General features: G+C 57.8%; 1 protein-coding gene across 12 annotated transcripts; it reads left to right on the top strand.

The window, feature by feature from the left end:
* Positions 1–364: 364 nt before the first annotated feature.
* On the top strand, positions 365–12340 carry LRFN1 (leucine rich repeat and fibronectin type III domain containing 1). Of its 12 annotated transcripts, none has more exons than XM_059153530.1 (5): positions 365–498; positions 3036–3068; positions 5513–5567; positions 5954–7396; positions 10563–12340. In XM_059153530.1, exons 4-5 carry the CDS (start codon positions 5991–5993, stop codon positions 11467–11469), a joined length of 2313 nt encoding a protein of 770 aa, XP_059009513.1. In that variant the 5' UTR covers positions 365–498; positions 3036–3068; positions 5513–5567; positions 5954–5990; the 3' UTR covers positions 11470–12340. The 12 variants fall into 12 exon arrangements, with proteins under 12 accessions (XP_059009513.1, XP_059009518.1, XP_059009520.1 ...); XM_059153535.1 differs by having other exon boundaries at positions 3036–3153; XM_059153533.1 differs by lacking the exon at positions 365–498 and adding an exon at positions 579–702.
* Positions 12341–12734: the final 394 nt, after the last annotated feature.

Below are 12734 nucleotides of genomic sequence, written 5' to 3'. Positions count from 1 at the left end.
TCCTGGGTGGCTGTAGAACATGGTTTGGATCCTCAGAAGAGGTAAGGCATGGTTTGAGGTTCCCCCTGGGTATTGGGACATGATCCCAGGTCTCAGCTGCGAGATCCGAGTCCCCACGCCAGTTGGGGCGTGGTCTGGGGGGGGTCTCGGGGGAAGCCGGCAGGGCTGGAGGTGGGGCTGGGGAGGGGTCGGGGGCGGGCCGGTGGCTCCGCAGTGGAAAGGGGTCTGCCGCGCGTCCCCGGGCGGGGGTCTGGGCGGTGCGGCCGCCCCGCCCGCCCCTCCGGTCGGCGCCCCCTCCCCCCTTGCGGCGGTGGTGGCGGCTGGGCTCTGGCGGCGGGCGGCGCGGAGGGCGGAGCTCGGCGGCGGCTCAGGAGGGAGGGCGGGAGGCGGGAGGGAGGCGGCCCCGCGGCACCGCGCCCCCTCCCCCGGCCCTCCCCCCACCATGGCGCGGAGCGAGGCGGCGGCGGCGGGGCCGGGCCCTGGGCCCCCCCGGGCTGGGTGAGCGCGGCCCGCAGCGGCCCGGGAGGCGGCGGGCGGGGGCGCCGATGGGAGCGCGGGTGTGAGCGTGCGAGCGTGAGTGTGTGTCCGCGGCGCTGCGGCGGGCCCGGCGTGCGCTCGCGCGGCCCTGTGTGTGCCCGGCGCCGGCGTGTGCGGCGCCCTGCTTGTGTGGCCATCCGGGTGTGTGCGGGGTGTCGAGCCGAGGTGCTGTGTCCGGCCGCGCGCGTGTCCCCCTGAGTGGCTGCCCCTCTGGCTGTGTGTCTGGGGGGCTGTCGCGCGTCCATCGGAGGGGCTGTGTGCAGGTGTGTGTGCGTGGGCTGTGTGCCCAGGTGTGGGTACCCCCCGCCTACCCCCCCCCCCAGCGAGTGTGCGCGGGGCTGGCTGCGTTGGGTGTTTGGGTCCAGGTTGGATGTCCATCCTAGGGTTTGTGTAGCCGGGTGTGCCCGTTTGGGTGTCCATTTGTGTTGTGTGTGTGTGTGTATGTGTGTCTGCGGGTTGCATGTCTCTGAGGGTGTGTGTCTGTGCGTCCACCTCAGGTTCCCGGCTAGGGGCTGGGGCTCGTTCCTTGTGGGTCCAGGCCTCTGTGTGGGTTGGGGGAGGGGAGTTTGCCGCTTCCTCGGTCCATGTCAACTGGGGGGTCCTCAGCGGTCCTTGGGGGAGACGGCCATGTCTTCCCCTTCCCGGTGCCTGGGAGGTGGGGGGGGGATGGGCGGCCGGTAGGTGGACAGATGGAGGGATGAGAGGCCGAGGGATGGACAGATGGGCTGGAGGGGAGGGGCACAGACCCGGCCCTTCCCCACCCACCCCACCCCAATCCCCCCACCCGCCAGATCTCCGCAGATACGGCCTGCCTGAGTTGCCGGCATACAGATTGCCAGGCCGGGGGGATCTTTGGGCGGCTGGAGGGAGGATTGCCTTGCAGCGGGGCTCTAGGACTCAGCCCCCCAACCCTTTGAGACTCCACCTGCTGAACTCTGACCTCAGGCCCTGGCAGGTGCCTTGGTTGGGGGTGGGGGAGGATGTGCTGGGAGGGAAGGATGTTAGGATTTCTTTGAGCTGGGATGTAGGTGGGGCGGGGGTACCCCAGGGCTGGGAGGGATGCGTGTTCATGACTGTGTGTGTGAATGTATGCCTATCTGTTGACTATGCCACTGTGGTTCAATATTTTATGTACATTTTGGAAGTATGTAATGTCCCTCCCAGGGCTGTTGTGTGAGTATGTGTCTGTCATGAGTGAACATCTCAGAATGTGTGTGCAAGGTGGATCTTTTTGTGCCTGTGGGCTTGATTATCAGTTTTTGTGTTGCCTGTGTGTGCTTGTAGTTCTGTGTATGTGTGAGGTGTGTATCTGCTGGTGTGTGCATTTGTGCATCTGGCGGTGTGGGGATGGAGCAGTTTTGTGACCATGCACCTTGGGGATATGTGAAGTTGTGTTAGTGTTTAGGAGTGTGTCTGGGCATTTAAGAGCCTGCACCTGTGTGTCACCTGTATGTGCAAGTGAGTATATGTTGTATGTATGGGCCCCTGTGTGTTGGCAAATGTGCACATGTGTGTCTGTTATAGAAGCATGAATCTGGTTGTCTGCAAGGGGGCACACAGGTTTCTCTGCTGTGTGTGTCTGTGGGTATGTATGAATGTGCAAAGGAAAGTCAGTGCTGTACATGCGTGCTTGTGTGCGGGTGTGTCCACCTTGAGGGTGTGTCTGTGCTGTGAGTCCATTTATGTGTCAGTGTTGGTCTTTGGGGATTGGGGTTGTATCTGCTCATACGTGCAGGGCAATCTGTATGCACGTGCTTGTCTCCCTGGCACGGGGCTGACCTTACTTCTTGGCCCAGTGAGACTCGAGCCTGTGTGGCCTGACCTGTGGTATGCTGGGGTCCTTCGTGGAGGTGGGCGTCCAAGGACACAAGTGTGTCCACATGCCGGGCCAAGAGCCCACGGAGAGTGGGGGCACACATCTGGCTGGTGTGTTCCTGGAAATCCAGATGTGGAGACTTGGACTGTGGGTCCATGTGGGTTTTGGTGTGTCCGCAACATGTTGGTATGGCAATGGTATGATGGCGAGGATGGGGGCCTCTGGTTCTTTCCTACAAAGTTGGTGGACTGGGATGTGAACTCTGTAACACGCTGGGATCCTGAAATCCTGGATCTACAAGAGAAGGTGACTGGGAGGCCAGTTCCTGGATCTTGAGGAAGGAAGAAACCTAGACTCTGGAGTTTGAAGAAGGAAGAGACAGGGGTTGCAGATGCCAGGTCTTGAGGGAGGAGGGGGCTGGGTTCTCTGGCCTGGTGAGCCCATAGAGATCAAAGGGTTAAAGTCCTGGACTCCTGGGTTTGGAGGGTGAACAGTCCTGAGGCCCAGACTCCCTGGATTCCAGAAACGACTCGCTGGGTCCGTCTGAGATCGTGTAGAGTCTGCAGCAGGAGGGCGGAGAGAATGATCACCCCAGAGATTTCCTTGGCCAGGATGGTCTCTGAGGCAGGTCTTCAGAGAGGAGCCCGAAGGATGCTAATAGGATCATTTTGTTCCTTTGCAGGTACCGGCCCAGGCCCTGACTCCCTGCAGAGAGGTGAGTGGGGTCCTCCAGGCTGGGGAGAGAGATGTGGAGTGATTGGGCCTGCTCTGAGCCAGCTGGAGGCCTGAAGCCCTGCCTGGTATGGATTTCAGGGCAGGGTACGGCAGTGTCCAAGGGGTGGGGGTGAGGGTGACAACAAGGTCAGGAGCATCGTGTTTGGGTCAGGGCTCATGGTAGAGCCTGGACACGGGTGGTAGGTGGGGATTTTAGGCCTGGAGGCATCCCCTCTCTGGATGGGTAAGGTGGTGGGGACAGGGAAGTCTCCTGGTGATATGGGAAAAGGGCACAGAGAGTTTCACAACATGAAGTGATCCCCTGCATTTGGAGAGCGGCATGGACATGGTTTACCATTTGTGTGTGTGCGTGTGTGCAGGTGGGAAGATCTCCTGGTCACCTGACCTGCTGGTGGCTGAGAGAGAGCCAGAGAAAAATGATATGTTAATAATTATTAGTAGTAATAGTAATAATATTTAGTAATAATAGTAAAAATATTTAGTAATAATTACTAATAGTAATAATAATATGATGATGACAATGATGATGATGGCTGCTAATATTTATACAGGGTTTACTCTGTCAGGAACTGTCCTAAACATGTTACACTGTATTATCTCTGAATACTTAAAATAACCCCATGAGGTAGCTGCTCCCATTATCCCCCATTTTATAGATGAGCACACTGAGGCACAAAGAGAGGCAGTCACTCGATTAAAGTCACGCTGCTGGGGCCTGGGGTATGAGCCGCAGCAGTCAGGTCCCGGTTCTTCCTTGTGATGCCGCACTGCCTCTCAATAAACGTTAGCTATTTCCATTGCTGTTATTATTCCTTTCACTTGAGTCCCACCCCAGCTGTGGGAGGCAAAACCGTGTACTTGTGCTTCACAGACTGGGGTTCTGAGCCTTAGAGACCCCGCAGACGAGCAGGTGAAGAGCCGGGCCTCCGAACTCGGGAGCTCTGCCTGGCAGGCCAGGGTTTTCTATCTGAGACCGATCAGTCTCCCGGGCACAGAGCACAAGACCAATTAATGGGGGGCACTCAGAGACTCGGTGGGATGCCCCAACTCTGCCCCTCGTCCTCTGTGCATCCCAGGCACTGGCTCTCCGTCTCTATCTCTTTCTGCCTCCCTCTTGGTCTCTAACGATAGTGTCTTCAGATTGCCCCCTGCCTGTTCTGGCTCGCTCTCCCCTCTTCATCTTTTGATCTCAGTGCCCTTCTCTGTGTCTTCTTCTCTGTTCTTCAGTCTCTCTTGGCTTCAGGCTGGCTCTTTGCCTCTGTACCTTTCTTTCAGATTCTTTCTTGTTTCCTTTCCTTTTATTTATTTATTTACATACTTGCTTATTTACTTACTTATTTATCTATGTGAGCTCCTGGCACAATGTGGGGCTCGAACTAACCACGCTCTGCCCGCCAGGCATGCCTCAAGTTCTCTTTTTGCCCCTTTCTCTCTCTCTCTCTCTCTCTGTTCTTGCCAGTCCACCCCCCCCCCCAACTTGTCTCCCTGTCTCTTCACCTCTCTCTCTCTCTCTCTCTGACTGTCTTGGTCCCCTCACTACAGCCTGGAAGACCTAGGGCCACAGCAGGCTGCAGCCCCAAACTGCAGATTCCTAGGAGGTGGGCTGGCAGGGACTGGGTGCAGGGTGGGGTGAAAGCAGTTTCAGGGACGCCCCCTTCCCATCCTTTCCTCTTCACCCCCCACCCACTCCTTGTTGTGATGGGAGTTGACACGTCGTGGGCTGCAGGCACCGCAGGGAAATCCCTGCCGGAAGGTTTTGCCTGGAGCAGAGGCATAGCGTGAGTGTGTGAGAGTGTGGGCATGTATGGGGCCTTGTAAGTGCCCGCTTATGTGAGCATGAAAGCCTGCCTGCTGCCTTGGAGCTCATCAGGGCCCAGGATGAAACCTGGCTCAGAGAAGGACTTCCCAAGGCTGAGCCAGAAGACATGTGTTTTTCTCAGCCCCTCCTACCTTCAGATTCCCTCTGCCACTCCCAAGGGGGGATATGTTTTGGGGGGGGGGTGCTTACCCTTAACATTCACTGAATATTTACTATGTGACAGACCCTGTGCTCAGTGGCTCCCACTGAATGAGCTCACAGAACCATTCCAACAACCCAGGGAAGATGGTACGAACATCATCCCATTTTGCAAATCAGGAAATTATGGCCTAGGTTAGGGGAAACATTCATTTGGGATCACCAAGCGAGCAAGTGGGGGAGCCAGGACGTGAAGTCTGGTCTGTATGATTTCAGAGCGCTTACTTTTAATGATGGTGCACACTTCTACGCCCGGCACATAGCGGGCACTTCGTGGTCATGGTGATAATAATCACCAACATGAGTTGAACAGATTTCATGGGCCAGGTGTGGTTCTAAGTACATAATGCTCATTAACCCATTTAATCCTCACAGAGGTAAGGCCTGTTCTTATCTCCATTTTACAGATGAAGAAACCGAGATTCAGAGAGGTTCAGACACTTGCCCGAGGTCACACAGCTAGTAAGTGTCAGAGCTGGAATTTGAACCCAGGGGCTTTGGCTTTGAAATTCATGACCTTAAACCCTAGTCAGCCATGAGTTTTCCGAATATTAAGTGGGTACTGGAAGGCCCAGGCTTAGTCAGGTGTTACCCCGCTGGTTGGGAAATCATAAGAAGTCTGGGCCTTCTGGAGGAGAGTCAGATTTGGGATTGGGACACTCAGGGGTGGGGTAGTGAAGTTTATCAACCAGCGTGGAAATATTGTCCATTAACGATGAAACGCATGGCCGCTGATGAGCAGTCCTGCCACTGTTCTGCCGCGGGTATCGGGAAGGGAGGGACACAGTGGTTGGCCAGGCTGGTGGTCAAGCCCTGTGCCTGCGTAATCCTGTCCCCTTCCCTCGCAGGTCTCACGCCCCACTGCTCCCGCCTTCCCCCTGCACCATGGCTCCGGGCCCCTTCACCTCGGCGCTCCTCTCGCCGCCGCCTGCTGCCCTGCCCTTTCTGCTGCTGCTCTGGGCTGGGGCATCCCGTGGTCAGCCCTGCCCCGGCCGCTGCATCTGCCAGAACGTGGCGCCCACGCTGACCATGCTGTGCGCCAAGACTGGCCTGCTCTTCGTGCCGCCGGCCATCGACCGGCGCGTGGTGGAGCTGCGGCTCACGGACAACTTCATTGCGGCTGTCCGCCGCAGGGACTTCGCCAACATGACCAGCCTGGTGCACCTCACCCTGTCCCGCAACACCATCGGCCAAGTGGCCGCTGGCGCCTTCGCCGACCTCCGCGCCCTCCGCGCCCTGCACCTGGACAGCAACCGCCTGGCGGAGGTGCGCGGGGACCAGCTCCGCGGCCTGGGCAACCTCCGCCACCTGATCCTTGGCAACAACCAGATCCGCCGGGTGGAGTCTGCTGCCTTTGATGCCTTCCTCTCCACCGTGGAGGACCTGGATCTGTCCTACAACAACCTCGAGGCCCTGCCGTGGGAGGCTGTGGGCCAGATGGTGAACCTGAACACCCTCACGCTGGACCACAATCTCATCGACCACATCGCTGAAGGGACCTTCGTGCAGCTGCACAAACTGGTTCGCCTGGACATGACCTCCAACCGCCTCCATAAACTGCCCCCCGATGGCCTCTTCCTGCGGTCCCAGGGTGCGGGGCCGAAGCCGCCCACGCCGCTCACGGTCAGCTTTGGCGGCAACCCGCTGCACTGCAATTGCGAGCTGCTCTGGCTGCGGCGGCTAACCCGGGAAGACGACCTGGAGACATGCGCCACTCCCGAGCACCTCACCGACCGCTACTTCTGGTCCATCCCAGAAGAGGAGTTCCTGTGCGAACCGCCGCTCATCACGCGGCAGGCGGGGGGACGGGCCCTGGTGGTGGAGGGCCAGGCGGTCAGCCTGCGGTGCCGCGCCGTGGGGGACCCCGAACCCGTGGTGCACTGGGTCGCGCCCGACGGGCGGCTGCTGGGGAACTCAAGCCGGACCCGGGTGCGGGGGGACGGGACGCTGGATGTAACCATCACCACCTTACGGGACAGTGGCACCTTCACCTGCATTGCCTCCAATGCCGCCGGGGAAGCCACGGCACCTGTGGAGGTGTGCGTGGTGCCCCTGCCTCTGATGGCGCCCCCGCCGGCAGCCCCGCCACCTCTCACCGAGCCTGGCTCTTCTGACATAGCGACACCCGGCCGCCCTGGTGCCAACGAGTCCGCTGCTGAGCGCCGGCTCGTGGCGGCGGAGCTGACCTCGAACTCGGTGCTCATCCGCTGGCCCGCCCAGAGGCCTGTACCCGGAATCCGCATGTACCAGGTCCAGTACAACAGCTCCGTGGATGACTCCCTGGTCTACAGGTGGGTGCTGCAGTCCCAGGACGCCCCGCCCACTGACTCCCGGGGCCCTCCCCTTCATCTTCGCAGCCCCTTGGCCTTCTTGCTCAGCCTCGGTTCTCTAGATGGCTGTGCGGAGTTGTCCTGGGCTCTCATTTGCCCTGTCCCCTCCTCTTTCTACTTCTGTCTCATGATCTCTTTCTGCTTTTCAGGCATTTAGTAAATCTTCATTGAGACCCCACACAAGCCAGACGTTAATATGCCCAGCACAGTTCCTACTCTCTGGGGTTCCTGGTCTACATCACTGCTGGCCAAAGGTGTCTGGCCATTTACCTTGTCAGTTAAACATTTTGGAACATGAACTATATTCGCACACTTACATATGTATAGTTACATTTATATTTACAGATTACATACCAGTGTTACTGTATCAACCCACTGGGTACATTACAGAACAGAAAAGGAAAAGTATGAGAAAAATAAATAAATGCTCCTTTGATCTTACCCACTTCGTTGCGAAGTGGTGATAATGCCCCCTCCCATTTTATAAACACCCATGTTATTTCCACCATCCACTAGGCTAGAAGCCCTTGCTCTGGTGTAGACAGGTCTGTTCGGTATAGACAGACATTAAAAGGTTACTTTCTCCTATCATCTCTGTTATTCTCTTGCTTTTGCCTCTATCTGCCTGTACCCTCTCTCCCTCCGGCTCTTTTAAGGCACTGAGCCCTTGCTCTGCACTAGGCCCTGTGCCACCTCATTCAATCTAACCAGCTCTGCTGTGAAACAGTGATGATCCCCCCTCCCATTTTATAGATAGGGAAACTGAGACTCAGTGGGAGGAAATCACTTGATCAAGGTCACAGAGGAAAGTGGCAGAGCCAGGATTCCAGGCCTTACCCTTCTAACTGCTAATCTTGCCCTTTTGACATTGAACAGACATTTAGTGAGCACCTGCTGTTTGCCAGGCAGGGATTAGGGGAGAAGGAGAATACATTTCTGTAAATGACTCTTGGTTTCTGTGACTCTCCACCTCTCTTTTTCTCTCTTTCATTATTTAACCCTTGGCCACTGTGTGTGGGGGGGTGGGGAGTATCCTCAGACACTGCATGTACACAGATGTTGGTGGCCCTCTGTCCCCAGCAGGGCAACAAACCCCTGGTCTCTTCCTTTCCCCTTAAGGCCACAGTTCCAGTCCCCTGTCCCCCCATTGCAGATCCCTGCACTCCGGTGCTGTAGGGGTTAACCTCCTCACTGCTGCCATGGGCGGAGGTGACGACCAACCAGAAACCTGATCTGCTGCCTGCTCAGGTCTTGTGGCCAATTAGAGACACACCAGCTGAGGCTTTCTTAAGGAGCCAGCCTCTGTCCTTGAAAAGTGGGGAGTCCCTAGCAACTGGCTACTTTGGGGGAAGGAGCAAGAGGTATCCAAGCCTCTTGGGAAGGGGAGAGGAGAGGATGAGGAAGACATACAGCTAGGGGTCCGAGGTTGGATGGGGTGGGGGCAGTGTGTGAAATGGCAGGAAGGGGGGTCCACCGGAAATGTAGGTAGGCCTTTTGGGGGGAGGCTTATTTGAAATCTTCTGGTTGAAGGGTGGCCCTTGGTGGTAACAGAGCTAAGGTGGGCTTCAGGACCAGAGCTGGCCTGGTCAGAGGGAATGTGAAGTTTCCCAGAGAGAAGAGGCCCATGGAGATGGGGGTGTGGCCTCTCTCAGGAGACAGGGCTCCTGCAGCATGATCCCAGGCAGAGGAGGCCCCAGTCCTTGTCTCTGGAGACCCACTAAGAGTTTTGGAGGTGGGGAAGGCTTGTGAGATTGAGTCCTGGGCATGCAAATTCATGTGGACATGGCAGTCCTGGCTTAGCCAACAGCCCAGAAGGGACGTGCCAAATAGAAGAGGGTCAAGGCCTAGTGGGAACGGTCTTACAGATGGGGAAGAGTGCAGTTGGCAATAAAGTGTGAGCCACAGCAAGGGTTACTAGCCAACACAGGGTGGGATGTGAGCTAATCATGATGAAGTTATTGGGTGCCAGGTGTTAGGTGTGTTAACTTATTCACACATCACACTATCTTTATGATGATCTTAATATCTCCATTCTGGGGAAGCAAGGCACAGAGGGTTTAAGAAACTTGCCTAAGGTCACAGTGCTAGCAAGTGGCAGAGAGACTCAAACACAGGCTCCGAGACATTGTCAGCATAATGGCTCCTTTACAATGATCCTCATTGGAGGGCAGGGGCCGATAGCAAGAATGGGGCATGTTGCTTGGTTACATTTGACCCAATTACGGATGAAATTTATCTGGGCGGGGGGCATGATTTCATGACCTCTGGTGGTATGGGGCAGAGTGTGCACACAGAGTGACTGATTGCAGGACATGCAGAGTGGGCATGGCCCTAGGCACAGTAGGGAAACCATCCCTAGGAGGCCTTGGGAGTGTGGCTTGGAAGCCACTGCTCAATCAAAAGGGGAGTGGCTTATAGATGGCCCCTTAGTGGATGGGAATAGGTACTTGAGGGGTTTGGGAGTTGTCCCAGAAGACAGACACAGCTTGATGTATCTACCCAGAAGTGGGACATGCAGGTGAGGGCCGTGGCCTCTGAGTTTCCCCAGAAAGGATGGGAATACATAGAAAAGAGAAACTGGAAGAGCATCCATTGTCCCAATTGAAGTAAGACAGAGTGGGTGAGCTGACCTCAGCATCCGCTTGAGTGAGGATGGGACATACAGGAAACGAGATGAGGCCTGTTGTATGGGGGCCCTTAAAGGGTGGAAATATGTAGACCTTAAATGGCAGTTGTCCCAATGAAAGTGAGACACTGCCAGGTGGCATGTTCCTTGAGGGCAGGCCTTAAAAGCTGTAGCACCCCCTCCCTTGCCGAGGGTGGGGGGTGGTGGTGGTAGTGGTGTGTGTGTCAGGATATGCAGATGAGGGAGCAGGAATGGCAGATACTACCTAATAGGTGACAAAACACCACAGGAGTGGGTCTGAGGGCAGGGCACGCAGAGGAGGGCCATGGCCCGCAGCAGGGGTCCTGACAGGATGGGAATTTGTCGCTTGAATGGCTGCTACTATCCCATAGAGGGTGAAATACCAGTAGGGACACATGGTTTGGTCTCCCCTGGTCACCACGGGTGGGGCATGAAAACGAAGTGATGCTAACCCAGTGCTGATGCCCTCCTGTCCTGCAGGATGATCCCATCCACCAGCCAGACCTTCCTGGTGAATGATCTGGCAGCGGGTCGCGCCTATGATCTGTGCGTGCTGGCTGTCTATGACGATGGGGCCACAGCACTGCCGGCCACTCGAGTGGTGGGCTGCGTGCAGTTTACTACCGCTGGGGATCCTGCACCTTGCCGCCCACTGAGGGCCCATTTCTTGGGCGGTACCATGATCATCGCCATCGGGGGCGTCATCGTCGCATCGGTCCTCGTCTTCATCGTTCTGCTCATGATCCGCTATAAGGTCTATGGCGACGGGGATGGCCGCCGTGTCAAGGGTACCTCCAGGTCGCCGCCGCGGGTCAGCCACGTTTGCTCACAGACCAACGGTGCAGGTGCATCGCAGGCCGCGCCCCCGCCGGCGCAAGACCGTTACGAGGCGCTGCGGGAGGTGGCGTCCCCAGCTGCTGCCGCAGTGGCGGTCGAGGCCAAGGCCACCGCAGCTGAGACGGCTACCGCGGAGCCAGAGACCGTCCTTGGACGCTCCCTGGGCGGCTCGGCCACCTCGCTGTGCCTACTGCCGTCTGAGGAAACCTCTGGGGAGGAGTGTCGGGCAGCGGCGGGCCCTCGGAGGAGCCGTTCTGGGGCCCTGGGGCCGCCAGCTTCGGCGCCTCCCACTCTAGCTCTGGTTCCTGGGGGGGCCCCGGCTCGGCCGAGGCCGCAGCAGCGCTATTCGTTCGATGGGGACTACGGGGCACTCTTCCAGAGCCACAGTTACCCGCGCCGCGCCCGGCGGACAAAGCGCCACCGGTCCACGCCACACCTGGACGGGGCCGGAGGGGGCGCGGCCGGGGAGGACGGAGACCTGGGGCTGGGCTCCGCCAGGGCACGCCTGGCCTTTACCAGCACCGAGTGGATGCTGGAGAGTACCGTGTGAGCGACGGGCGGGCACCGGGACACCTGGGTGCCGCGGACTAACGCCCAGCCGCACGGACGCTGGGGCAGGACTCTGGGAGAAAGCACGGCGCCTAGTCGTCGGACTAGAGGCGGAGACTTGCCCTTCTTGTCCTCGGAGTTGGGGGGGCGGGGCTCCCTCGTCTGCGGCTCTTGGTCATGCCCCCGGGCCCGAGGGGGTTAGGGGGCGGGCAGCCGGGCCCCCCTCCTCCACGGACTCCTCGCCCCCATCCTGCCCCTCCCCCCGCGCGCTCGCGGACCTCGCTGGAGCCGGTGCCTTACACAGCGAAGCGCGGGGAGGGGCAGGGCCCCCCGACACTGCAGCACTGAGACACGAGCCCCCTCCCCCCGCCCGGGACCCGGGGCAGGGGCGAGGGGCCCATTTCTTGTATCTGGCTGGACTAGATCCTATTCTGTCCCGCGGCGGCCTCCAAAGCCCCCGCCCCCACCCCATTCACTTCCCTGGTCCCGTCGGGTCTGGCTTGGGGTCCCCCTTTCTCTGTCCCCTTCGTCTCTGTCCTGCCCCCTGTCGTCTTTGTCTTACGTGTCTGCCCTTCCCTATTTGTGTCCCCTTTCTCTGTCCCTTCCCTATTTGTGTCCCCTTTCTCTGTCCCGTCGTCTCTTCTCCCTCCACCCTCCCATTTCTTGTCCAGTTGTTTCCCTATCTCTCCCGATTACCTCTTCCCCTGCACATTCTCCCGGGCAGGTCCCACTGGAAGGACCAGACTCTCCCCTATTCCTTCCTCTTTTCCCAAATAAATCCCCACATGAACAAAGTCCAAAACCAAATTCCCCTCCCTGCCGGAGCCGGGACCCTCCGCCGCAGCAGAATTAAACTTTTTTCTGTGTCTGAGGCCGCTCTGCTGACCTCTGTGTGTGTCTGTGTGTCTTGGTGTGTGTATGTGGGGGGGTGTGTGTGTGACCTGGATTACAGCATGAGGACTCAAGTGAGACTGAAGAAGGGATGGCTAGTTGGGACCCGGGAGACTCGGGATAGTCTCCTGTCCCCTGAGAGACTTAGAGGTGGGGAATAATAAAAATAATACTAGCTAACATTTAGTGAGTGCCTACTATGTGCCAAGCCCTCATTTAACCCTCTAAACCCTAGATATCAGTGCTATTATCCCATTTTGCAGATGAGGAAATTGAGGCCCAGGAAAGTTAAGACTCTTGTCCGAGGTCACCGAACCAGCACAGAAAGTAGCAAAACTGGGATTTAAAAAGGCAGGCAGCCTGACTTCTGATTCT

The sequence above is a fragment of the Mustela lutreola genome, chromosome 16 (assembly GCF_030435805.1).
Source record: "Mustela lutreola isolate mMusLut2 chromosome 16, mMusLut2.pri, whole genome shotgun sequence".
Classification (NCBI taxonomy): Eukaryota; Metazoa; Chordata; class Mammalia; order Carnivora; family Mustelidae; genus Mustela; species Mustela lutreola.
The sequence above is the reverse complement of the archived record's forward strand: the minus strand, read 5'-3'. Positions and strand labels throughout refer to the sequence as shown.